Genomic DNA, 27,612 nt, shown 5'->3' with positions numbered 1-27,612 from the left:
TGTTTCATTTGTCCTCCTGGCACGCGCGCACACACACACACACACACACACACACACACACACACACACACACAGACATGCACTCATTCAGTCATACTTCAGTATTTGATAGATTCATTAATTTTGCAGTTTTATTTAAAAGTGTAAAGTTAATGAATGTTCTGGGCACAGCCCCACCTACGCTACAGTGTGTCCCTACAGTCGCCACAGTTTGCCGGTGAAGTTTTAATTGAAGGTCAACTGATTATCGTTGGTCTGATCTTATTTCAGATTCTTATTGGTAGCCCAATCTGTGAGTTTCGATCATAATTTCATCACATTTATTTATTTTACAATGACCATAAAGCTCCTGATTCTGAATTTGTTTAAACAATGTGTATTTTTACTAGTGTAAAGATTCACGGAGCTTCACCCAGTTTATGCAGCCGGGGATCAGACCGCCAAGGTCCCTGCCTCCGGCTGCTACCCAAAACACAATGCACCCGACCCCCTTGGCCCCTCCTGCAGGTGGTGAGCCCACGGGAAGGGGGTCCCATGTTGCCTCTTCAGGCTGTGCCCGGCCGGACTCTATGGGTAGAGGTCCGGCTACCAGGCGCTTGCCAGTGTGCCTCACCCCCAGGCCTGGCTCCAGGAGGGGGCCCCGGTGACCCGCATCCGGGCAAGGGAAACGTAGGACCAATGTCATTTTCCATCATTAGTGGGCCTTGGGCTACGCTTTGTCTGGTCCCTCACCTAGGACCTGTTTTCCATGGGTGGCCCTACCAGGGGCATAAAGCCCCAGACAAGGGAGCTCCTGGGATCATTGGGACACGCAAACCCCTCCACCACGATAAGGTGGTAGCCCAGGAGGGGGTCTTCGAGGGTGCATGGGAGTTTGCCCAACCAGTCCACGTGTGTTTTGTTGACTTGGAGAAGGCATTTGACCGTGTCCCTCGGGTGGTCCTGTGGGGGGTGCTCCGGGGTGTCGGGCCCCCTGATACGGGCCGTCCGCTCCCTGTACGATCGGTGTCAGAGTTTGGTCCGCATTGCTGGCAGTAAGTCGAACTCGTTTCCAGTGAGGGTTGGTCTCCGCCAGGGCTGCCCTTTGTCACCGATTCTGTTCGTAACGTTTATGTCCGGCCTCAGATATCAGAACAAGAACAAGATCACGGGTACAAGCGGCTGAAATGAGCTTCCTCCGTAGGGTGGCTGGGCTCTCCCTTAGAGATAGGGTGAGAAGCTCTGCCATCCGGGAGGAGCTCGGAGTAGAGCCGCTGCTCCTCCGCGTTAAGAGGAGCCAGATGAGGTGGCTTGGGCATCTAGTTAGGATGCCCCCTGGACGCCTCCCTGGTGAGGTGTTCAGGGCATGTCCCTCCGGTAGGAGACCCCCGGGGAGACCCAGGACACGTTGGAAAGACTATGTCTCTTGACTGGTCTGGGAACGCCTGGGGATCCCCCCGGATGAGCTGGAGGAGGTAGCTGGGGAGAGGGAAGTCTGGGCTTCTCTTCTCTAGGCTGCTGCCCCCGCGACCCGACCCCGGATAAGCGGTAGAGGATGGATGGATGGCTGGATGGATGGATGGATGGATGGATGGATGGAGCTTCACCCATTCAGCTATTACTAAAATACTGAACTATGACTAAAAGACCGAACTCTGATTAACTCTTAACTGAAGAATGAACTTAATATCAGTAATATAAAGCCTACTGCTGTAATATTTCATTACATTTCAGCCATATTTTAGTACCATTCTTTCAACAGTAGTAGTTGTAGTCCACCGTGTCTGCCGGCAGGCGGCGCCACAGACGGTCTGTTCGGTTCTTTATCGGGAATTTGGTGCAGAATCAGTTGAATGTGGGTCACCTGATTATTGTAAAAGACCGATTTTATTCCAGATTTTTATTTAAAGAATAAATATTTCAATCAAATTAAACGGAGCGGGACCCTGTGTAGCTCAAAAACACTTTATTTTCTTATGAATAAGAAAATAAAGTGCGTGTACAACAATGTACATTTTCACATTTGCTCCGCATTCAGGACGAATCCCGTTTGGAGATAAATAACTCCGCGGAGGTGGATTTTGAGTTGTTTATTTTTGATCTATAACATGATAAAACTGCAGCTTTATCTAATCTTCCTGCTACAGGAACTTTTGGCTGCAGGTTCCCTCCTGTTGGCAGCCCGGGGAGCCTCTCCTCCCGCGGTCAGCCCGGCTAATGAGCAGCGCTCCCCGCGCCGGCCATTGGCTGTCCCGACCGCCGAGGCTGGCAGGCGCAGGCGACGGAGGAGCCGCATCGACGGACCGTGGTGGGAATACCGAGACGATACCCCTACAGCAGACACCCGCAGCAAAGCAGAGGGCTGATTGGGTTTTTTTTAAATTTATGTTTTCGAGTTTGTTTTAATTTTTAAAGCGATCCGAATCGTCGCTAATGTTCAACGTTAGCAGGAAGTTTTTGAAGCGAGCGATGATGTGGTGACGCGACGCCACCGAATCAACGGGAAGCTAACGTTAGCAGCCGTGCTAACGTCACTAAGATTATTCCCCATACACGGCGTTTGGATGCATATTTTATGACTTTATTTTAGACGCGTTTCGTGGTTTCGGAAATGTAACACGGCTAGTGTTACTGGAGTACATAGTTTACTTTTGTAGAAAAAAAATAGAGCCAATGCAAAGACACATAGTCGATTATTCGCAAAGTAGGTATATGAACTAGCGTTGGCTAACTAGCGGGCTAGTAGCTAACGTTAGCTATGAAACTGACTTCAAGCCAAAGAACTGCTTCAAATTAGCTAACAGTAGCCAATCTACCCTCGTTTGTACGTCAGTCAACTCTGTCGCCATATGTCTACCTGGTTGGAAATGCTATTATGTGGGTGCCGAGCTTTATATTAGAGGATGGTGAGTTGTTTTGACAAACAAAGATAGCCACTTTACTTCCATATTCAGATATGCAATCATCGAATCATCACCAGCTTACTTGATGCTAGCTTGCTAACGGAGGGTTAGCCGGCCAAACTTGGGATACGGCCCCCGCTGCTCACTTCATGTGGGTTTCTGTTTGAGGCCTTAAGGGAAAAATTGCCCACCTTCTTCACAGCCTTAATGTGTCCCAGCCTCTGAATGGAATTTATACGCCTTGAATGACATTTGTGACGGCTGAACGAAACTCGGAGGACAGAGACAATCTCGAGCTTTTCCTGGCATCTTGAATAAGTTGGACTACAGGAGCTTTTTAAAGGAAATCGTCTTCCAAGGTGAGTTTCACACACTTAAACCCATCAGCGGTGCCTTTCCCCATTAGTTCTAACTGAGATCCGAGTGTCTACTGGCCAACACCGGGCTGATTTAACCATATAATGATTAAACTGTTATCCCTTTAGGAATAAAGGAGATGCTCAGGGTTCCGTTCATTCATTCCACCACAGTGTTTCTCTCCTCTTAACTAGCTGTTTGGTGGCTTTATGGAGCTCTGTCATCCTGTGGGACGGATCATCTCGGGATGCTGAGCAATCCTCCCTCAGGGAACGCTGGGCCCGACTGGGCTGACCCGCGTCTGGAGTGCCGGGACGTGTGTGTTGAATGGGATGTTAGCGGACGAGGCTCGGTGGACCCGAGTGGTCTCAAACGCTGCGACGGGTCAGCTGATGCGGGGGGTGAGAGGGAGGCCGGCGCCGCGGGCTCCTCCTGCGTCCCAATTCATGCCCGTCGTTTCCCGGAGGCGCGTTAAGCCCGGCTCGCGTGACTCTTCGAGGTGCAGTGCAGACTAAGCTGCTGGGTGTGTGTAGCGAGGTTCTAAATCCTCAGGCCCGTCCGCCCCGCCGGCGTGGGACTCCCAGGACAGCCGGGGGGGGGGGGGGGGGGGGGTGACGGAGCAGCTTCAGCTGATTGTGGTGTCTCTGTCTCCAGCTTCTGCAGAACTCGCTGATTAAATCACGCCAGAGTTGCACTGTTGAACTCGCTGAGCGCTGCTCCGGTTCCTTCCCCGTCCGCAGAGTTCTGAACCAGCTCAGCGAAACCACCCGTGTTTTTGGGTTTTTTTTGAAGGTTCGCAGTCTTTAACGTAGCCGTTTTTATCGCGAGGTCTAAAAATGACACTTTCCAGAGTGGAACCCCCCCCAGAGTCCTAAGAATAGTACAGAGCCTCCATGTCCGCGAGCAAACGTGCACGGGCTGTTGCTCATGGACGAGCTTCTGGGCTTTTCTGGGCTTTTTGTCCCTGCGTGTTCAGAGATGCTCGGCTGCCTCTCATGACCACTTTGACAGGAATCTTTCATATTTCAAACGTGTCAGATTACACCAGAATCACTCTCCCGGCAGAGACCTTGTCGGTGACCTCCATGGCGACCACGTTCCGGTCCACCCGGAGCTGGTGCTGCTTGCCTGCCGCCCTTGTTTAAGAGCTACTGTTGTTCAAGCCCCGGTGATACCGGTCCCACAGGGAGAACGGGCCTCGGGAGGGTGTGTTTCTCCGCTCATCTTCTCTGTGCTTGCAGATGATGTGCGAGGTGATGCCGACCATCAGCGAGGCCGAAGGGCCCAACGGGGGGAACGGCGCCAGCCGGCGGGGTTCCGGCTCCCCTCTGCACTCGGACTCTGAGGGCCACTTTGAGTCGCTGATGGTGTCCATGCTGGAGGAGAGAGATCGGCTCCTGGACACTCTGAGAGAGACTCAGGAGAACCTGGGCCTGACCCAGAGCAAGCTCCACGAGGTCAGCCACGAGAGGGACTCGCTGCAGAGGCAGCTCAACACGGCGCTGCCCCAGGTAGGTCCACGATAATCCCGCTGCGGAGAAGTTCTGAAGGTCCCAATTATCCCTTCGTACCTCTGTGGAGGAGGCTCAACCCACCGGGTTACTTCCTGTCTGCCTCGTGGGCTCCCCTGTCACCTGTGAAGTGGTTGTTCCCCCCAGTCTGGAGGTCCCACCATCAGAACCACGTTCACGACCACCACCCTCGCCTCTGCGTACACAACACGGACTTCTGTCCGATCCTTCAGCTGGTCCGATCCACACAATACACGTCTGGACGGGCCGTAATGGTTCTGCTGGTTCCTTATTCTGCCACTTATCAAAGATCTCCTGCAGAACTTCAGCTGAGGTGCAACTAACTAACCCTAACCCTAACCCTAACCCTAGGGAATAAAAAAATCCCGCCGGCTGGAGGAGGAATTCCAGGAAGAATTCATTACACGTGTGCCACTGATGTTTCATCCTGAGGGTGCAGATTTGGATCGGAGAGGTCCAGATTGGATCCAAAAGCTGCCAACACTATAAGAGAATTCTGTCCCATTCTGGCCTCCCTGAGCCAGGAGAACCTCCCACGGTCCTGAGGGAGATGGGTCTGGACCCGTAACGGTCCCAGTTAGGCTGTGGTCTGAGCCCTCACACGCCAGACCTGCACATCCTCCATCTGCCTCAGATCCTTGTTCTATTTCTGACCCCCGTCTGCCCACTGCGGTGCCACTTCACAGCAACGCTCTCAGGTTTCCAGTTTAAATGATGCATCAGAGCCCGTGATCACCTCAGCACCAGGGTGGATCCGGTCGGTGCCGATGAACCCCTGCTGGTGAGGGCTAGAAGGTCCCAGTTCAGAGGGCCCAGCCAGTCATTGGTGTTAGCATTGTTAGCATGATGGCAGCCAGCTGAGCTGCGTTTACACTCTCTGGCTGTGAGTGTTCACCGGCGCCCGTGGGGGGGTCGGATCGGGTCTGAACCTTCCTACCCTCCTGCAGATGGACTGGAATGCACAAACATTCCAGAGCAGCTGGCTCAGGCTTCAGCAGCGCTCTCAGACTCTGGTGACCTGTCCAGTCACTCTCGGTCGTCTCGGTTCCGTTTTCAGAGTCGCCCGTGACCCCAGCGCTGCATCAGCAGGGTGGCGGTGGCCTCGTCAGCGCTTCAGACGCGGTTCCCCGGTCCGTTTCACGCCCCAAATGCCGCAGTAGCGGCGTTCTCGGTCCTCTGGCCGTGGAGGGCTTCAGTTTCTGTGTTCGATGGGTTTTGTGTTTCCAGCCGTCAGGCTCGGCTACGCTTGCGTTGCAACGCAGGTAAGAACCCGGTCAGCCTGAGTCAGGATTCATTTGGACTCATCTTTTAATCTTTTGGGCTCCACATCAGCGCCATCATACAGGAAGAGTAGAGTAGAAAAACTCACTGGCTCCACCTCACGGCTGCGGCCTTGTTTTACAGGGCTCCAGTTATCGATCGGGCCGATCCGAGATGCAACGCCGTCCTGTATTGATAACATTCGTACAGTTCTTTGTAATGAGGGCTTTTAAAGGAGACAATGGCTGCTTCTCCTGAACCTTCTGAACCGACGCCCGACTTGTTCTGTGACATGAAGTGAGGTAACGTTACCGTTGGCTCTGGGAGCTGCTGGGATGTTCACAGAGTATTAAAGCTTTTCAGGAGCCACTTTACTGCCAAATGCTTCATGTTTTAAAAGCAAACATGCGTAGATGTAAAAGAAAGAAAGAAATCGGGTGAAGCAGCACAAAGACTTTGGATGTTGGTGATACACGTAGGTGTGTTAATCCCATTTCTTATCAGCAGATAACTGCTGGTTCCTGACAAATGGCTGGCACCATGCTGTTTACGCAATCACGGGAATTATCTGATAACTCCAGAAACGTGATGATGATCAGTTTATGACCCCTAAATGACCTCCTGTTTGCCACCATCCAGGAGTGAAGAGTCACAGAAAAACTCAGAGGGATGATTCTTTCTGACTGGTTTTTCATCTTTGCTTCTGTCAGGAAGGATGCGACGGATAAACAGTTTACTGATGGAGCACGACTGATTAAGCACCTCAGATTTCATGTAAACTATGACCTCATCCTTTCTCATCTCAAGGCCTGATGGGAGTTGTAGTTTGACTCTTGTGGCTGGCTGATGGGAGCTGTTGTTATCTCATTAGTTTTTGATGTTTGCCCCCTCAGGAGAACAGATGCCGTCGACAGAGTCAGATTTCAGGACGCTCTAAGCTTTTAAGAACTTCTCAAGTCATTATGTCTGATCCTAGTATGCTGGCAACATTTGGGGAAATGCTCCTAATTCAGTTCTGTGCTGTGTGAACTTAACGGGCTTGCATTGGCGTTAATAAAGGCTTTAGAACGTTAATTAATTATGTGTCAAGTTGCACATAATGGTCAGCTTTTTTCCATTTGTGACCTGATGGCACTTGTTAAAGTGAATGAGGAATTATTTATTTATGTGATGTTGTGTCTAAAGTAGCACCTGAGTGTTACCCAGAAATCTTCCTGAAATTGTGACGACTTCTGTTCGATCAACAGTTTTCTCATTCAAAACCGCTTGAAAAATACATCGCGTTGCACTTTTGTTTTTAGATTTTCAGAGATAAATGGTGTTTGAGTCCAGTGCAGCAGTGGTGCTGCACCGACTGCTTCAGTGCACTGAGCTTTAAAGGCCTCTACACACATTCATTTGACCCCCCCCCCCACCCAAACACCAACCTTTCCAGATATCTCCTCCCAGTTTCACAGACATCTCCTCCCAGTTTCACAGACATCTCCTCCCAGTCTCACAGACATCTCCCAGTTGAAGGGCTCACAGCACAGCTCAGCCCAGTTGTGGCCTGTCGGCTCCACTGACTCACACCAGTTTAACCTGCTGCTGCTGAAATGGGAGCAGATCAAATGCTTTTTGCTTGTATAGGAGATTAGGGCTTTTAATGTATGTAATGTGCACGTTTGCTTTGATTAAACGTTTATTTGGGGATTGAAAATCCATCATACAGACACAACAAGCAGCTCAATGTTGATGGTGATCTGGCGCGCCGCTGCTGTTTCTTACAAATGCATCAATAAGTTGAAATCTTTGCACAGCAAATGCACGTGTGTATCAGATTTGCTGGGCAGGTGACTTTCCCCACACACACTCAACACGTTGGATTCCTCACGCTAGCAGACTGGTGTATGAAGTCAGAGCTCTGAGAGCTGCCGTGCAGCCCGACCTCAGCATCTGCTCTGGAATGTAGGAAGTAAAACACTCTGTAATTATTTGTGGGGCTGCCGTTTATGGCCTCTCATTGGTTAACAAGCATATATAAACTTTGGTTGCAGCCAATGGTGAACTGCTGCTCGCTCCTGTAGAATCTGTGCCAGTGGCTGGAAAAGCTCCGAGGCTGCAGTGCGGTTGTGGAGCCTGGAGTTCCAGCAACCCTCCCAATCCCTCCCTCCGTGTGGAGGAAGGGATTGGGAGGGTTGTAGTTTTTAAAGGGCAAAAAATCAGGATGGCACATTCTTTTGGTCCAACTGTGCATGAAATGCATAAAGGCAAGATTGTGCGAGCTGTGATAGAAAGTTCTGTAAAAACACAAGATGTTGGACAACCTAAAGTTGAGTTTCGGGCAACATTTGAAGTTTGAATGTAAAACAGAACAGAAATATAGCTGAACTGATCACGTGGAGGCTTTGAAAAGTAGGCCAAGGCAAAGAATGGAACAGACCAAAACCTGTTTAGCACAAAAACACGGCTGCACAAATCCTTTGTGTGCAGACAGGACTCCTATTGAGAGTGGACCGAAGGGCAGAGCGTCATCTTCACCTGTCTGGGACGTCACACCAACACAAAACAACCATCCCAGAATTAACTGGAGATGCTGTCGGGGCGATCGGGAGCGGCACTGACGGGTTACTGTGTTCACTCATTTCTGTTGTAGGAGTTTGCTGCACTAACGAAGGAGGTGAACATTTGCCGGGAGCAGCTTCTGGAGAAGGAAGAGGAGATCGCAGAGCTGAAGGCTGAGAGGAACAACACCCGGGTTCGTATGAGACCCCGGTCCCTGTGGGCCGCGTTGCACTGACTAATCCATTCACGCACACCCTGAACTGTCACCAACAAGTTTAAAGATTAGACGAGACACAGTTTAAAGATGAGACACTCTTCCGCATCTTTGAAGACAGATTAAATGTTGCCTTGAACCCGGTCCTACAAGGCCCACACCTGGAACCCCAGTTCTGCCCAGTACAAACTGGGTAGGACAGAAAACCCGGCCAGATCGCGGGCCTCGCAGGCCTGGGTTGGTGTAGCTGCACGTTACAACATAGACAATCCAAACCATAGAGGCAGTGGTCAAAAGTGCGTATAGGAATTAAAGGCAAGAAATCTGGATTTTTTTTTGCCGGAGGAAATATTCTGAAAGTGGACGTCTTTAACTTGGAGCTGCGTCCCCGTGGTCTCAGCCTTTACTCAGCTTAACCGTTCACCCTGAAATAAACACGTCCTACTTCTGTTCAGGGCGTTCAGGGGGAGATGTGTCTGGCTGCAGGCTCACAGTCACACACTGAAACATGTTTGTGATGCTGCACACTACTGATAGCGACAAAAACTAATTTGTGTCTCCACTGTTTTGGAAACCTGCTCGTCCACGGTGTTGCTGGGTCCCCACAGTGTTTCAGATGCTGAATCTAAATTTTGGTAATGGGCTCAGAAGCGTGTGCCTCGTGACCTTCCCGTCTCTGACAGTCACCTGATCTCTTGTATTTTATTTATATTGGACACTGGTGGTCATGGTGTTCAATTTCACCTCATCAGTGATAATCAACTTTGCCTTCTGTTATTTTATGTTGTATTAGATGTTTTCATGACCCAAACTATGAGGTCTTTAGTTGTTTTTCATTGGTGGTTTTTGATCAGTAGTTTGATTATGTTAATAATCCTGTGACTGCGAAGTGCTTTAATCCAGAGCAACTGCACTCAATTATCTTGTTAGAAGTACAGAAGCTTTTGGATGAAAGAAGAAACATCTAGAAGCAGTTAGCTAGTATGACCTGGACTTTTGAGATCCTACATTGTACCACCACAGACCCACTGCTGGATTTACTACTTGTCTAATTAGTCTAATTATTCTATGCAGATAGGAAATAAATTCCCACAGCAGTCATATGTTTTCCCAGATGTAGTCCCGAGTACCACCGTTTCAGCTCCCTTGCCTGTGTGTTTAGCTCTTGCTGGAGCACCTGGAGTGCCTGGTGTCTCGACATGAACGCAGTTTGAGAATGACGGTGGTGAAGAGACAAGCACAGTCTCCCGCAGGAGTCTCCAGCGAAGTGGAAGTCCTCAAAGCCCTGAAGTCACTTTTTGAACACCACAAAGCTCTTGATGAGAAGGTACGACCGCGCCTCTTCTTCTGGGTCATCGCAGAAGCTTTGAGTACATGTGAGCAACAGATTTTGAAGGCGTGAGACAAACGGATGTGAATTCTTTAACATGCAATGTAGGTGAGGGAGCGACTTCGTGTTGCCTTGGAGCGATGCAGCGTCCTGGAGGAGCAGCTCACCGTATCGCACAAAGAAGTAAGCTAACAACACAAAATAGAGAAAACACAACCCCTGAAGTTGAAATGTGTTTGTGTGACGTGGTGTTTGACAACAGTACCAATATATGCCATTAAAAGCTTTGTTTATGTCATCTTTAACAAATGACTCTGAAGTGGGTTAGTTGACATATGCTAACCCCTCAATGGAAATTAGCCACAGAATTTGGCAGCAGAAGTGTTTCCAGTGTTTTCAGCAAACATCTTCCCCCATGCTGCGAGAGCAGAGCTGTGTTTCCATAAACCGCTGATCGACTTTGAAAACTGGAGTACTTTAAGGAAGGAAGTTTGATTTTACTGCTGCACTAATTGCTGCAGGTTGATTTACAACATTTTGTTCAACTCTGGTGTTTTCACAAGATATTTCCTGCATAGTTCTATATTTGGGTTGTGTTGACGCTCTTCCTCTGCAGTTCTTGCATATAAGTTTGACAAATATGCCAAATATTTAGAGCTGAATGATAAAAATGATGACTCCTGATTGCATTGAGTTCTCCATGACAGCCAAGCTTCAGTGCATGCACTGAGTCTAAGAACGATATCCACATGTTTGAGTGGGTGCATAACTCCAGACTGAATAAGATTAAGATTGACAAAAGGCCCAGCGGATGTTGGGGAAGTGTCCTAGATTTCTTCTGTGTTTCATGCTACATCATCTTTCATCCCGTGGTCATCTTTTGTCCCTGGAACCACATGCATGCATCAAATTGACCCTTCGCCATTCTGCTTTTATCAGAAGTCTTACCTCCTAAGGCGATATGGCTTTTTCAGATTTAGCTTTCCTCCTGTGGTCAGAGCATTGTAAGCTGCAGCTTATTCATTTGCTACCAGAATAGCTGTGGTATGAACTTGGGGTTGTCAAAGAAGTAGCTGCTTATTACACTTCATAAATATACACACGGACCACATTGTTACTGTTGTGCAGTAAAAAAGTAATAACATCTCAGGATTAAAAGAGACAAACGAGTTTGCGCTACTGGCCACGTGGTTGACCAGATGATAATTATCAGGGTTTTGGGGTACAAATAAAAAGCCATTCACATTCTCCCATTTCTTTTAGTTGGCTTACCACAGGGAGCAGAGCAGTCAGAGGAGAGGGCTGGCTGATGGGACGAGCGAGGTCAACCACAACTCTGAGAACACACCAAGCACTAATGGCAAGGTGAGTGTCCACAAAAGTGTGTGTAATTGTGCGAAAAGGCCAACCGGGTGGCAGAATTTCTGCACGTCTATCACATCTCTGAATGACATCATTTATTAAATCATTCACTTGTCTCACCTTAATTTTTTTAAAAAAGGCCTTTTAGGGGAGTTTCCTTTGTCTACAAAGTTGATTGAAAGCTGCCACTGCTGTGTGTGTCTGTGTATGTTCTACAGAGGGCTTCAGATGGTTCACAGAATCACGAGGAGGAGTCAGAACCTGTGTTTGGGAAGGTCAGCGAGCTTCAGGATGTGGTGGACCGACAGACTGCCGATCTGGGCCAGATGAAGGAACGCATGGCCACAATGGTGTCACGCATCAGTGAGCTGGAGGAGGACCTGGACACGGCCCGTAAAGACCTGATCAAGTCTGAAGACATGAATACACGGCTGCAGCGAGACCTGAGAGAGGTATGGAGGAGCATTCATCTCTTCCAAGACTGTGTCTGAATGATGATCATCCATTCATTTGCGGTTGTAGTCGATGGCTCAAAAGGAGGACATGGAGGAAAGGATCACCACGCTGGAGAAACGCTACCTGGCAGCACAGCGGGAGGCCACGTCCGTCCACGACCTCAACGATAAGTTGGAGAATGAAGTAGCCAACAAGGAGTCCCTCTTCAAACAAGTATGAGCCTCCAGTTGTTTGTCTGTTCTCTGTATTTGCTTCAGTCATTTTGGTCTTCAGAACATCTTGTGTATGAAGCTACAACCTCCAGCATTTGTCTCTACTGGAACTATTTTAGTGTTCACGTTCATTTCTAGCACTCTAGGCTGCAGTTACTGAATTTCTGCTATGTTCACACGCTCATCTGCACAGCAGGAGATGAATGGGACGCCTCGGGCTCACTGACTCGTTTCTTTGTATGCTCTCTTTGAGATGGAGATATCTCTGGTGGTGTTCATCTTTGTTTCATTTTGAATGCTCTCCCTCATTTCCTGCCCATCCCACTTTTCCTTTCCTCCATTTCTATTTTCTCCTCTACCTTCCTGACAGTCTTATTTATAGTGAAATTCCTATAAATTAAAAGCAAATCTTGAGGCCACTGAACACTTAGTTCTGCCCCCAGCCTGCTAGTAACGGTTGGCATGTTTTAACGTTTCTTCCAGAGTGAAGACAAAAACCGCCAACTCCAAGAGAAACTGGAGCTGGCTGAGCAGAAGCTGCAGCAGACCATCCGCAAGGCAGAGACGCTGCCGGAGGTGGAAGCAGAGCTAGCTCAGAGAGTCGCTGCTCTCACAAAGGTACTGACATTTGACCAGGTTGTTTGTGGTCTTCTGGGACATTTGATGTCATTAATCTCACCAGTGAATTCATTGTTGTTGGCAGCAAAAGAGGCAAAATGATTCAAATCTGTCAGTTTCCCAACATTTCTATACCTGACTGTATGTATCCAGAATCACCAGCACCCAAAAGTGTCATAACACACAAATTCCCCAGAAACATCCTGGAATCGGATGCACTTTTGCAGCAGTACCGGTATATGTGAAGTTATCAGAACCTTGGAGGAGTTGCTCTTCATCATGACTAAAACTGCTCCCTGAGGAAGCTGCAGAGGAAGCCATTGTTTAGGTTACCCCAGATACCCACAGGGAACTATTTTTAGAGGGTTGGCTCATGTTTTTGTCCATTTATAGTTTGACTCTATATCAGTCAGCATCTACTGCTGCTTTGCAGACGGTCCAGTACCTTATTAGTATTGAAACTGGCTCAGTGTACGTCTTTGAAATGTAAGCATGCCTCTATCCATAATGATAGAACAATTCTTCTTTCTGTCCTTGTCTATGGACAATGACCGTCCCTACACACAACAAAGACACCACAGAGAAAGGATAGTGAGCAATGAGTAACCTGACTTGTTGATAATATATCACTAAGGATTGCTCTCTTATTAAAGATACTGGGGATCACATGTTCTTCCAATGACTCCAGTCACTCCGTGCCTCCATCGCTGCTCTGCTGTTCCAGCTGATTGTCTCCTTCCATGTTCTGTCTTCACGTTTAGAAATGAACAATGATCCATCTTAGAATCTGCAGCCTCGTCAGGTCTCTTTCTCCCACCAGTCTTTTGATTGTTACTCACTAAATGTGCTGGTTTTCTCCTCTTTCTTGTGTCTTTCTGCCATTTTTCTGGTATTATCTGATCCATTCTCCATTCGTCATCTTCCTGTCGAACCCATAATGTGTCCTGTGTGACGCTAAGACTCGGAACAAGGTAGATCAGCTCTGTTTACAGAGTTAAGCTGTCTTTGCTGGGGAACTGTACTGAACTTAACGGGCCAACAGACCTTAATGCGGCATTTAAAGAGCAGTGATTCCAGACAGACTGATGGAGACATAAATAGAGAATTTTTCCTCGCCCGACCAGTGCCTGGTTAAGTGCAGTATTAGACATTAGAAGAAAAGTCTGATCCCTGCTGCTTCATGTGCGCGTGACCCGTGTTGATGTGTGCTTCATGCTTACGCGTCTTTTTTTAATGCATTTTGTTTGGCGTCCAACACCAACCGACAGGAAGTGCCAGCAGTTTGACACGCATTAAAAGTTGAAAAAAAAATTCCATTTTAAGAACTTCTCTATGTGATTGGCTTTATAATAATTAGAAGTTTATATCTTGTATAAGGACTGTAAGAATAATTGAAATGAATGCTTGTATGAGACAATAATTGTTACCACAATAATTGGCTCAAATCTGCATTATATCTTTTTTTCTTTATTAAACTTGCATGATTAAAATATAATATGTAATGCCCAGCTAACATTGATCATGACAAGACATTAGTAACAGCCCATGACTGATAAACCGTGTTGTATTTTCTGATATTCTCAAAATACAAAGGTTTCCTGAGTGGGGACTCTGGTCACCTCTAGAATTTAGGACATAAACTTGTTCTGGTGAAGATTTCATGCAAATTCACTGTTAACAAAAAGTTGCTGTGGCTTTTAAGTAACTTTCATAACAGGAACGGGCGTTTTTGCCATCTCTGTGTTGATGACTTCACCCAACTGTTATTAACATGTCATTAACATACTACACATCACAAACTGAGCTGTGTGTGACAGGACTGAGTCCTAGAGCTGAGTCCAAACCTTTGGTGTTGGTACTTTTCTGATTATTGGCTGTAAGCTGCGTCCTGCCACTGACACACATTCTCGCTGATGTTTATTTTGTTTGTGTTGGTTGTTTTGCTTTCCTGGCTTGTCATTGTTACCAGGCACGTGTAGATATGCGCTGCCCAGTGTTGGTGTCCCTCTCATTCTTTTGAAGCCTTTGCACTCAAAATGCCAAACAGGGCTTTGGCCTTTCTCAATAAGGTCTCCTGGATGGATTTAGCTCTTTACAGGGAGTTCAAAGCTGAGTCTAGAGACTGAACTTAAAGAGGCACAACCATTATAGAACAGAAGGGAATAAGACTTTTGTGATGGTCACTTTCAGGCTGAAGAGCGTCACGGCAATGTTGAAGAGAGACTTAGGCAACTGGAAGCTCAGCTAGAGGAGAAGAACCAGGAGCTGCTCAGGGTAAGAAAGAGAAATGTGGTGCAGTTCGACCAAGCTTAACCACCTTTACCTGCTGAAGTGACTGGTTCTTTTCTTCATACAGGCACGGCAGAGAGAGAAGATGAACGAGGAGCACAACAAGCGTCTGTCTGATACTGTGGACAAACTCCTCTCAGAGTCTAATGAGAGGCTGCAGCTTCACCTCAAGGAGAGAATGTCCGCCCTGGAGGAAAAGGTGAGGGTTAAAACTCCGGGATTGTGCAATGCAAAAGAATGTGGTCAATTAAAATAGCCAATTCAAAACCTGGGGAGCAGTAGTGTCTTATTTCTAATTAGAGATGATTGTGTTGATTGAGGAGGTCTGGAAATGTGCAGCTGTACAAAACTTTTGGTTGTAACTAGCGGAGGAGAACAGCTGGATAAAAGCATACAACAGAACTGGATCACAGCCCCAAAGTCAATAGTGAGAGCATCAACTGAGCTTCTTCTGAACTTTGTGATGCACTTTTGTCTCACAACGTAATTCACAGAAACATATCTGGATAGCACTGGCACAAGATCCTCGTTCATCCGCCCCTTTACATTTCCTCTTCTCCCTTCTCTTGCTTACCTCTCACCTCTGAGGTTATAAGAAAAATAAAAGGAGGGAATGATTTGGGAAATATGGAAACTCTGTATTTGGAACTGTTTCAAAAGTTGTAAAATATGAAAGAAAGCAAATCATCTGCTTCTGCCATGGATTTATGGGGTACAGTTATTTTGCTGTAGTTGTGCTGATCTGTTTCATCTTCCCTCTCAGAACAATCTCATAAGAGAACTGGAACACACTAAGAAGCTGATTGAGGATTCTCACCATGAGAAGGTCAGAGACAGTTTTTCTTTCTGCACTCACTGTTTGGGGGCTCTCAACACTAAATGATCTTTGTCAATGTCTTTAGGAGCAGCTCTTGATCCAGATTGAGACCATCAGGGCTGAGAATGACCAGGGTCGGAGCAGGAGCAACTCCTTGCTGCATGGGTAAGCCTGTTACCAGTTCTTACGTTTACACCCTGACTTGTTTTTCAGATTTATTTATATTTTTCTTGTTTTTTCAGACGTTCTCAGATGGTCAACACTCCAGATTTCAGGTTCCCGGTGTCGTCTTCGTCAATGATGGACAGTAACTCAGAACATTACGGTGGTGCTCTGGTGCAGCGGCGGCCTCAGAAAGGACGGATGGCGGCGCTCCGTGATGAACCATCCAAGGTGAGCTCCCAGGCCCTGATGTTAGCTCTGGTGTGTCACAATCAGAAAGTTTTTGAACATCTCCTGTGGCTCGGGTGCTGCTTATTTTCCCTCCTTTGCTTCATTCTGTTGTAAATTGGAGGTCTGTTTGAAAGTTCTTTCTTTTTCATCTGTTTCTCTTTGCCTTCTCTCTGGACTTCAGCGACATGTAAGTCATTGTTAAAATAACTGCCAGACTTTTGTCACGTACGACTGCACACAATCATTTGCCTGGCTCCTCTGATTTCTGGTTTTATCCTGTGAATCCTCAGTTTGTGATTTTATTGTTCCCATCTGATCCAGGTGCAAACACTAAACGAGCAGGAGTGGGAGCGCATGCAGCAGGCCAATGTACTGGCCAATGTGGCCCAGGCCTTTGAGAGTGACATGGATGCATCGGACCTAGATGAGGACAGAGAGACAATCTTTAGTTCAGCGGACCTGCTGTCACCTGCTGGTCAGGCTGATGCACAGACTCTTGCCTTAATGTTGCAGGAGCAGCTAGATGCTATCAACAATGAAATTAGGTAACACATATGGACTTCTCAGTATTGTTTTTCAAGGTATCAATAAACTAAAAATAATGTTTTTTGTTGCCTCCTGCCTGTGGTTATTAAATAACTATTAATACATCTAACATCAAATTGACCCCTGACTTTTTCGTCCATCCAGGATGATCCAGGAGGAGAAGGAAAGCACAGCTATTCGGGCAGAGGAGATTGAGTGTCGGGTGGGCAGCAACGATGGCCTCGGAGGACGTTTCCGCTCCATGAGCTCTATTCCTCCGTCACTCTGTATGGGCTCCTCTGTAGGGGGCTCACCACCTGGTTCTGGTCACTCCACCCCAAGACGCATTCCACGTAGCCCCAACAGAGAGTTGGACCGAATGGGTGTCATGACCTTGGTAATATATATATTTTTTTGTGCTTCTTCACCTTGATTCTACATCAACATTTAGACCTTTCAAAATCGTTGTTATTGTTGAGTAGAAAGGTGTCTCTGTTGAAGGATACTAACCTGTATCATTTCATGAAGATGACAGGCGAATGGACAGCATTTAACAATGTTTTCATGTAATTGCCCCCATTCCCCCACCCGTAGCAGTATTGCTATGAGCCGTACATCATCCAGAGCTCCCTGTCCCAGCAGACACTAACTTACCTGCCCTATGGTTCAGCTGGCTTCACTGTCCCCCCTGAAGCCTTTAGCTTTTCACCGTACATGCAGGTACCCACAGAACTACCATGGCTTCTTTTCTTCTCGAGACGGGTGCAGCTTGACTCTTTCCCTCCTCCGCTAATTAATCAAGCTCCTGTTTTAATCCTGTTGTATGTCTTTCTTTCACAATAGCTCCATTTATGTGAGAGATAGCCCGGGAACAAATGTGATAGATTGTGCTTGTCCACAAGCTTCCTGCGTTATTTTATATCATGAGGGAAGAATTCGACTCTTTAGCTGTCCCTTACTGTGGGCGCATGAATGGGTCGACGCATGGGCTACATTTCATGTATATCTTGCTGACCTGGAAGCAGAAGCATCTCACTGATTTGTTTACAGGCTGTTGTGTGTAGTAGCAACCAGCAGGAACCCAGCAAACCCTGGAGACCACCACCATGCAGATTCAGAACATACAAACAGTAATGCTAAGTACTGACCTGTAAACTCGTCCATTGCTGATGTTGCTTTAGCCGTCGCTGCTACAATGGAGGCTAACCTCTTTATGGACTGTTGCAGCATGACGTAACGGGTCAGCCAAATTATGACCTAGTGGGGGTGGAGTTGACTTGATAGAAGTATTGCAATCTGCTTTGTAGACAGAATGTCTGGGGACACAAATAATTTACGCCAATCAAGCAAAAAATGCAGTCCGACTTAGATGCGCATGGTAACGCACTGACTGACACATTGATCACGTTGAGTGAGGACTGAGGGCAACATGGAGTTGTTTCCTGCTGACTTTAAATGAGTCCTAAACATGAAGAGACTGGAAAAAGAAAATTATTTGAGGTGATTAAATTAGCTTGCTACTCACCCCCTCAATTTCCTCTTCCTGTTTCCCTTTCATAGCCCCTGGTATCTTCCTTGCCCTTGCCCTGCTGCGTCATTTGAGAAAAGGAAATGATTAATTAGGTATTTTCCCCCTCCGGTCAAAAGAAACTCCAAGAAATGTGGCACACTGATGGCTTATTTGCTCGGCTATTGCCAGGTCTATGAGGATTGCTGCAGGGAAAAATCCACCAAGCCCACTACCTTTTTATAGCTGCAGAGTGGAAAATATGAATGGAACAGATGGTTCCTGATTCAGGTGTCACAGGTCCTGCCAGGCTATAAACAGCTTTTAATGACTGAAGCGTGTTCAGTGCTCGCTTTCCTGCGTCTTTACATTAAATAAAATAACAATATATCAGCGTAGCACTCTACTTTGTTTGGCTGCACCCATCCTGCCTCCTGAACTGACTTTCAGTGTGATCCTGCAGTGTTTCTTCTGCAAAAGGTATTTCCTCCCAGAACTGCATGTCTTTATGTGTGTGTGTGTGTGCGTGTGCATTCACACTGCTAGGTTTGGTGTGTGTCACACTACTAACTGCTTTTCTTCTCTTTCTTTTTGCCATGCTTCAGCCTAGTGACCTGCGCAAGCATCGCAGGAAGGTAAACTAGAAGGCTGCTGTAAAGACCGAACAGCTGCTCTGTCCCCCCAAACATTAACTCTACTGTTGTTGGTTCATTAAGAGGGAATTCTGTCACTTTACAGCTGAAGCCATGAATGGACTCATTAATGATATGGTTGACAGATGATTCATCTAGAACAGTCCAGCTGATTCATTTATATACCCTTTAAAGACAACATGTAGCAAGACTTACATCTTTTCTTTTCTGACAATTTTCCTTTATTTTTTTTCAAAAAGAAAATCTATTGCTGTAATCTTTTATACTTGAGACAACAGAGACAGACCTGGAAACAGTGTCACGGGTCAGGAGACAATACTCTTGTTTTTTAGTAGTAGCTCACTGACATTGAAAGCTCATATTATAATTCATTTTCAGCCCGCTCACCATAACATCCAGAATGAGCCCTGTCAAGATTGTGTCCCACTGTTCCACAGGCCACCCAGGAAGACAAGGCCACGATCCACTGTGAGACATCCCCTCCCACCACGCCACGCTCCATGAGGTTGAACAGGGAGACCTGCCATGCTTCAAGCCACGAAGACATCAGAGACATCCGAGGGTGGGGACTGTAGATGTTCATCGCTGCTGAGGATTTTTGTTGTTGTTCCTTCTTCTCACGGTTCTCTCACCTTGCTGGTGGACAGTCTGTCCGGCCTGCAGGACGGTCAGGGCAGCAACCCCAGCAGCAGCAACAGCAGCCAGGACTCCCTCAACAAAGCAGCCAAGAAAAAGAGCATCAAGTCTTCCATTGGACGCCTCTTTGGGAAGAAAGAGAAAGGCCGACCCAGCATTCCTGGAAAAGACTCTACCAGTCAAGGTCAGACTATAGATTTCATAAGAGTATTGAGCAGTTGTGTTACTGTAGTCAGGAAATAATGACAACGCAAAGGCACCTGACCTAAAAAATATACAGAAAAATTAGCTTTGCATTCATTTTTAACAGTTCTTGTCATGTTTCCAGCTGGCACCCCCGAATCAGAGAGTTCTCCGAAGGATGGTTTAGGAATGGGGACCCTGGGGGGTCCTGCAGAGAAGAACAGGAAACTTCAGAAGAAGTAAGAGTTTTTTTCTAAGAGGATTGTAATGTATATGTGTATATGTTGAGTGTGTAGGCATCCGGCGTCAACAGCGCAAGGACTGTTCCTGTAATCTGCATCTCACACCACCACCACTGTCTGACCCACGCTGCTTCCAGCCATCCACCCCACATCCTGCTTCATCCCCACATTTCTTTGTGCTTTCCCTGATTTCTTATGTGAAACAAACATCACAATCATCATCATAAAAGTGGTTTTTCATCTGTGTAGCGTTTTAATCAGCATCCATTCATAATTTTGTTTTTATGTTGCCAACCTCCCTTCTCTTTTTTATCATCTCATTCCATGTGTAGTCCAAAGACAGGGTAAGTAGGTTCATATTGCTTCTGCTTTCCCGTCTCTGCCTTCCTGCACTTGGCTTTCATTAACATCACTCTTGACTCTCAGGACCCAGAATTTTGTCCCTCTGATGGCTTTTCCACGCTGTGCTTTACCCTGCAGTTCACGTAGCTAAACTAACAAGAGCGTGTGCCTCCGGTGTTTTCAGTGCGTTATTTTCCTCTCACAGCATGTTGTCCACTGGAAAAAAATAGAAATAAGTAAAGTAATGAAAAATTAAGGAAGAATAAAAGAATTAAAGCAGTTGAAGGTTCACTAGTTAAACAAGGTATTTGTGAGGGCCTGTGTCTGTCCCTCACGTGCAGCTCCATCTAGTGGTCAAATGTAGCTACTTTATTTTGTCCAACTGGTGAAAGAACCTGAATGAGGCCCAGTGTCTTACAGAACCTGCAAACCTGAATGTGCATGAAATGGATGAACATAAAGTCTTAAACTGCTAAGAAGGTTCCTCTTTATGCATGTTGTGGAAAAATCTGTCCATACGAAATGAAACTCTCTGAAGACTGGTTCTTCCATGTGTTTTGTCCTCAAAAAAAAGGTCTGCTACTATGTGGATGAGTGTTTAAAGTTAAATTCTGTGTCTTTTCCAGGAGAGCATGTCTCTATTTCAGTTTTCCTGTCTCAGTTTCTGTTTTCTCTTAAACCTCTGCTGTTTTCATCCTGCATGTCTGCTGACTCAGGGTTGTGTGTGTGGATTTGATGAAGAGCATAACAGGTGTTAGCGCTGCAGTTTTCATCTGTGGAGCTTTAATATACGTATATGTGTGTATATTTGACTTAGGCATGAATTATTGGAGGAGGCTCGAAGGCAGGGCCTGCCCTTTGCTCAGTGGGACGGACCGACTGTTGTGTCCTGGCTGGAGGTAATGCAATAGTAATGATGTGAGGAACAATGTAATAATATGAGGAAGACTGAAAGAGAAATTGTTGATGAAACTCAAATTTTATTTGGACATTTTACATTTGCAACCAATCAGCCTCCTAAGAATGGTATAGTTTTCTGTCTGAATCCTGGTACAAATTGACTTTGCCATTTACATCTTGATCTGTATTACAGTAGTAGATCTACTCCTACTTGATTTTACTGTCGTGAATGAGAAGACATTGAATTAACTGTATATATTTATCTGATATGTCCAGATAATTTGAGCTTCTGTGCTTTGTTAATCCAAATGTAATGATGTTTGTAAGCCATGGGTATAATGTGACTATCCCTTGTCCTCCTGAGCAGCTGTGGGTGGGCATGCCAGCCTGGTATGTGGCAGCCTGTCGTGCTAACGTAAAGAGCGGAGCCATCATGTCAGCGCTGTCGGACACAGAGATCCAAAGGGAGATTGGCATCAGCAACCCCTTACACCGTCTAAAACTTCGCCTGGCCATCCAGGAAATCATGTCTCTCACCAGCCCCTCCGCTCCGCCCACCTCTAGAACGGTTGGTTTTGTTTGCTAACGCATGCATTGTAAAGAATGTCCCCCTGATTTATCGTCCTATAGGTGAAGATGGACGGTTTATTACACCGATCTCCCAATGCTCCTTTTAACTCTCCTTTGCCTGCTTACATATTGAGCTTGCACTTATTGGCTGAATCTGATGAATGCTTTTTGACTAACAGTAAAGTACAAACCTTTCTGCTCTCTTTCCTTTCTTTCCTCACTCTTCCCTTTTTACATGCTCACGGGTGATTTTGGGGGTGTCACATGATCAGACCACTGGAAACGTTTGGGTCACACATGAAGAAATGGAAAGTTTGGCAGCCACGCCCACCACGGTTAGTCTGTGCCCATTGGCTAGTTGCAGGCAGCTTTCTGGTTGTGTGGTGAGCAGCTGGGCTGGGTCCAAGTTCCCTCTTGGATTGCCAGGCTTTTCTTGCATGAAATAACCATGTCGGTTTGTTATTGTCCATTTGCCTACAGGCAGCTCAAAACAATAGCCTGTTCTGATTTTGTTAGTGCTGCTTTTATGTCTTCATTTAGTGTTGGCATGTGTGTTCTGCTTCAGTAATTACCGTAGTTTTATTTGTGTGTTCTAGCTGTGTCAATTTTCTTAGCAAAGATCAGATTTTCTGCTTTCATTACTCTGTATAAACAAGAAAGACCCACATTAGAGGAGTCGTGAGCACAAAGCACTGCCTCCTGCTGTACCTAGTTATTTTATTCATAATTTTAAAGTGGCTGCCACATCATCATTTTCTGCTAAGCCCCTCTTCCTGTCAGAGTAAGGACTTAATCTTCTGGCTTTATGCTGGCTTAAACACATAATTTGCACCATCTACATGTGATTTGTGTGATTTTTAGTGTATTGTACTGAATTCAGTGATTAGCTCTTCTGTGGTATGATGTCATTCTACCGATGGTAAAACGTTCAAATGTAACCTACAGCAGGGTTGATTATTTAAACATTTAACTTATTGTTTTAAAGTGAACAGTATCATAACTAGAATATGACAATAAATCAATTTAAATGATCAGAGCAGCGTTAAACTCGATCATCGTCCAGCAACAGCCAGAGTGGGTGTAGATGGTCGTCATCCAGTGTGGTGTTTTCAACCACAGCATCATTTACGTTGTGTGACGTAATTCTGACGGAGAAGCAAACTGGTCTGGACCGCCACCACAGGCTGATATGCAGCTTTGTGACTGACTCTTTTGGCACCGGTACAGTCCATACTGCCCCACCCCCCCACTGTTATGGCTTTAGCACCTTTTTTCTTGTGGCTTGTTTTTTGTTGAGTGATGTTTTCACATGCAGCCACTCTGCCTCTGCACGGCCGCCTCACTAACGTTTCTGTTCTTCTCACCATGCTCACTCTAACCATGCTAACACAGGAGGATGACGAGGGTAGCTGGGCCCAGGTTTGCACACTGTACCTCACTAACATGTCACCTTTCACACCGCACAGCATGTTTGGAACGATCCTTTCACGTTCTGCTGTACAACTTTTGTTTGAGTTAAAAAGCTGAGCCAGCTAGCGGGTGCTGGGAAAGGAGATTATCTCTACCTACTGGTATTCAACGTTAAATTCCAATGAACCTACAGCAGTGAAAGGATTCAGTACTTTTAGTTATTTTAAGTTTTAAGCCTTCTGACATAAATTCTGTGGATTCTTTGCAGCGACTCTGAGGTGTTAGAGTAAACACATCCCCGCAGTACACTGCATAAATAAAACCATAAAATATCTTTTGATAATGAAAATTCCAGTTTTAATCAACGTCAACCTCTGTCAGACTTGGAGTGATTCAGCTACCAAAATGTCCTGCTGTTTTCAGGTTCCAGGCAGTTATTTAACATTAATCGCAGCAGAAAGAATTTCGTTACAGTATCAGTCTTTGAAAGTGTGGTGTTTGCCATCATCTCATGCATATTTCCACCTTCTGGGCATCACCATTGCAGGTTTGCGTTAATCTCTCTCCTCTGTGGCAGCAGACGCTGGCGTACGGCGACATGAACCATGAGTGGATCGGGAACGAGTGGCTTCCCAGCCTGGGTTTGCCACAATATCGCTCATACTTCATGGAGTCCCTGGTGGACGCCCGTATGCTTGACCACCTCACAAAGAAGGACCTCAGAGGACAGCTGAAGATGGTGGACAGCTTCCACAGGTAAAGCCTGAAGTGCTAACGGTGACGGGTATCGGAGCTGCTGAGAACGGAGGTGATGGACCGCTGCTGTTGTGTCACAGGAACAGTTTTCAGTGTGGAGTGATGTGTCTGAGGAGGCTCAACTATGACAGGAAGGAGCTGGAGAAGAAACGGGAGACATCTCAAATGGACCTCCAAGGTAACAACTCTGGTGATTTCAGATGCATCTCCAATGCCAGAGGAGCTCCATGAATTCTTTAAAACAAAGTGGCACCACACAGCTGCGTGACTGTGCTGCCTACTGGTGATTTTAGATGTGCTGGTGTGGAGTAATGAGCGTGTGATCAGCTGGGTCCAGGCCATTGGGCTGAAGGAGTACAGCAGCAACCTTTATGAGAGCGGAGTCCACGGAGCGCTGCTCGCTCTGGACGAGATGTTTGACCACAACGCCTTGGCTTTGCTGCTGCAGATCCCCACACAGAACACACAGGTACACTTGCATTCTCACCAGTTTAGCCCTGCTGGATCTGAACGTAGACTCAGAGACTGCCAGATGATGAAATGGCCTTTGTCTACCTGTCATCCTTGCAGGCCAGAGCAACTCTGGAGCGGGAGTACAACAGTCTGCTGGCCTTCGGCACGGACAGGAGAGTAGAGGAGGTGATTCTCTCACACACTTGTGCACACACACACCAAACACCAGCGGTGATCTGCATCTGTCTTTATTCATACCTTCTTCACGTCTGCAGGATGACGATAAGAACTTCCGCCGCGCTCCATCGTGGAGGAAGAAGTTCAGGCCCAAAGACATGAGGGGGATGTCCTTGGGAGTGTCCGACACTCTGCCCGCTAACTTCCGGGTGACGGGCAGCAACGCCGCTTCTCCCTCCATGCAGCCAAAGAGGAGCGCTATGGACGGTAAGCTGACCACGCCGCTGCACGTTTCACCGCCACTCTGGATCTGCAGACTGCTCACGTGCTTTCGATTCTTCTTGACTGCCTGTGCCACTTTCTTGGTTTGTTTTCTTTTTTAAACTGTGCTGTGACTAATGGCATGTCTTTGCATGTGACTTTTGTGCTGCCATGGAAACACAGGAAGTCAGTCTATACAGAGACTGGACACTGCCACAGTCAGGACCTACTCTTGTTAACACACAACGGTAAGACGGATGCGCCCCAGTAATGTGTCTCAATATACTGAAACTTTCCTTTTTGCTTCTGCACATTGAAAGTTCTAATGTTTGGATTATTCCAGATAATAATGTACAGATTATAACAGCACCTGGAATATGGCAAACTACTGAGAAAGGAACAGAGAGAACAGAAATATTTAGTCTATATCAATAAACAATAATGTAAAAAAAAAATCTTGGGTTCATTGGAAAATAGTCTTTTAATACACCTCATTCTCTTGCTTAATGGGTGAAGATGCACTGTAAAAATGTGATTTATCAAAATAACAACAGTACCCACAATTTTACTGATTAGCCCAGCGTTTGCAGTGAAACTCTGGACAGGTTAACTATCAGAATGTAAACAGTTGTGTAGAGTGTTATTAAAAAGCATCATACTGTAAGTTTAACTATTTAAAAAAAAAAAAAAAAGAAAAAGAAATAAATAATTGATTAGGAACAATTGTTATTTTTTGACAACACTAACGGCTGTTAGCTGCTTTGGTTCAGTCTCTCTCTGCAGCTTGATTAACACATGTTTCCGCCTGTCCCCCCCCACCCCGTCTCTCCCCCCCACCCCCACCCCGTCTCTCCCCTCTCCTCACTCACCCACGCTTCTGCCCTGTCGGTCACCTCCCCTCTCAGTTTATCCTCATTATTTCTATAGGTAACCGCTGGTCTGAGGACGAGGGGGAGTTCCCTGCCTTCAAGACCAGGATGATGACCTGAAAACATCTCTCAGAGGAACCTTTTTAGATTTATCCTTGTTTGTTATATTTATGTAAGCTGGCAGGACTTTTGAATTGATTGTTAGAGTTATAATCCTTTTCCTCTTTTGATCAGCCCACTTTTTAAACACTTTCTCCACTGTGCCCATATTAAGCTCAGATGTTTGTAACAGAATGTTTAAATGGTCAGTTTGTATATTTCTACCAGCAGACATCTTATCTAATCTTTTTTATAATCCTCATTCTATTGACCAGATGTATTTTTCTCTCTCTTTGATTTGATTCTAATTCTTGTGTTTGTGATATAACTGAATTCATATCCTCTGCCCATTTTAACGGATGTAATTTTTCTAGCCCGTTATTACCTGTGATTATTTTGTGTGTAAATGCAGCTCTTAGGTCACTTGATTTGTGAATATCAGACAAAATGCTGGAGTTGTTGTCATGTTTCACAAATTGCACAACACTGAGTCACCCATCAGAGCAGCTGGCGAGCCAGGCCGGGCGATGGCGTTGACTGACGTGAAACAGGAATCCTATCTTCTGCCTCGTCTTTGTCATATCCTCGATACCAAAATGAAAAAAAAAAGGTTGAGTTTAAGAATTAAAGCCATATAAGAGTAGCAGAAAAAAGGGCTTCTCTCCCAACTGAAAATGTCACTGGTTTTTCTCCTGCTCTCCTCCATCCACATCCTACAGGAGAATATTTACCATCCTGACATCAGTTTTGTAATTCTCAGTTATCCTCCATCTAATTTGAATCCCAATCTGATTTTTTTTTTTAATTGCTCCTCTCAGATATTTAATTTTTTTACATTTTTTTTTAAATTTCTGAGGATTTTGAATTCCCAGTTTACAGCTGGGGAGACGGTTCTCAGGCCGATTTTTTAGAGAAATGTCATAAATGGATATTTTCACATTCCACATATCATTCTTCATCGGTGGCCCTACTTTCTGTAACCCTGCTGCTGAAGCACCAACACCTTTTCCCCGCCTCACCCTGCCCACCCAGAATGTCCCTTTAACCAAGCAAACCTCTATCCACTCTTGAAGAACTCGCCGGGTACTTGACCTGGAGGATGTGAAACGTTACAGACCAGTGAAGCATCCGGTGACTCTGTCAATGGACCAACTTCCCCGCGGCCCCCCCAGGGTCCCCACTGTGACCCCCCCCCTCCTAACACACACAGTGTTCTCCATTTGACTGAAGCCCCAGTTCTCTCTTGTGAATGTAGCCCCTCACATCTGTCCAATCCTCAACACGGGTTCCAGCTTGGTCTCCATGGTGACAAGTAGGAACCCACGATTTCTCTTATACATGTAACTGAGTTAGAAATGCTTTTTTGTTGGTGATTTTAATCTTTTAATGCACAATGCAAATCATGTCGCTGTCATTTTATTTCTTCTCTTCCTGATCTTGTAACAATGATGTACAGCCGGAATACTTATAAACTATTTTTATCACGACATTATTTATTGCTTACTTTCAATAAAATACTGAAACATATTTTCTGCTGCAGCTGCCTGTTGTCACTTCTTTCCACTGGATAACTGGAGTATTAGGCTGGCATTTTTGATAACTGCCCTGATCAAAGATAAATTAGGAAAATAAAGCAAGACCACTTTGATACCTGTCCTATATCTTATTTAATATATATCTCTTGTATAAATCTAATTTATTTAGAGAAAAAAAGTCCAAATCTTATCATCTAGACTGAAATGTTATGTGACAAGTTTGGGCGA

The 27,612-nt window shown here is 46.0% G+C and overlaps 1 protein-coding gene across 17 annotated transcripts; it reads left to right on the top strand.

Moving 5' to 3' along the window:
* The first annotated feature begins 2,146 nt into the window (after positions 1-2,146).
* On the top strand, positions 2,147-27,376 carry ppfia1 (PTPRF interacting protein alpha 1). Of its 17 annotated transcripts, none has more exons than XM_029845835.1 (32): positions 2,147-3,241; positions 4,481-4,750; positions 8,667-8,768; positions 9,952-10,116; positions 10,228-10,302; positions 11,383-11,484; positions 11,700-11,933; positions 12,004-12,150; positions 12,633-12,767; positions 14,958-15,041; positions 15,124-15,255; positions 15,820-15,882; positions 15,959-16,038; positions 16,116-16,266; positions 16,448-16,453; positions 16,588-16,811; positions 16,957-17,188; positions 18,904-18,933; positions 19,389-19,513; positions 19,599-19,771; positions 19,916-20,009; positions 20,345-20,356; positions 21,172-21,253; positions 21,622-21,822; positions 22,097-22,159; positions 23,217-23,243; positions 23,812-23,990; positions 24,071-24,168; positions 24,284-24,459; positions 24,561-24,629; positions 24,719-24,887; positions 25,809-27,376. In XM_029845835.1, exons 2-32 carry the CDS (start codon positions 4,481-4,483, stop codon positions 25,868-25,870), a joined length of 3,762 nt encoding a protein of 1,253 aa, XP_029701695.1. In that variant the 5' UTR covers positions 2,147-3,241; the 3' UTR covers positions 25,871-27,376. The 17 variants fall into 17 exon arrangements, with proteins under 17 accessions (XP_029701695.1, XP_029701710.1, XP_011608087.1 ...); XM_029845838.1 differs by lacking the exon at positions 2,147-3,241 and adding an exon at positions 25,065-25,129; XM_029845837.1 differs by lacking the exon at positions 2,147-3,241 and adding an exon at positions 25,065-25,129 and having other exon boundaries at positions 25,787-27,376.
* Positions 27,377-27,612: the final 236 nt, after the last annotated feature.

The sequence above is a fragment of the Takifugu rubripes genome, chromosome 13 (assembly GCF_901000725.2).
Source record: "Takifugu rubripes chromosome 13, fTakRub1.2, whole genome shotgun sequence".
NCBI classification, from domain to species: domain Eukaryota; kingdom Metazoa; phylum Chordata; class Actinopteri; order Tetraodontiformes; family Tetraodontidae; genus Takifugu; species Takifugu rubripes.
This window is presented reverse-complemented; position numbering and strand designations above follow the sequence as displayed.

Bases quoted from the DNA above. Each gene is read 5' to 3' on its own strand.
- ppfia1 (XM_029845835.1), top strand. From the start codon at position 4,481: ATGATGTGCGAGGTGATGCCGACCATCAGCGAGGCCGAAGGGCCCAAC. The intron at 15,256-15,819 runs GTGAGGGTTAAA...CTTCCCTCTCAG, and splicing joins TGTCCGCCCTGGAGGAAAAG to AACAATCTCATAAGAGAACT. The intron at 16,812-16,956 runs GTAACACATATG...TCGTCCATCCAG, and splicing joins GCTATCAACAATGAAATTAG to GATGATCCAGGAGGAGAAGG.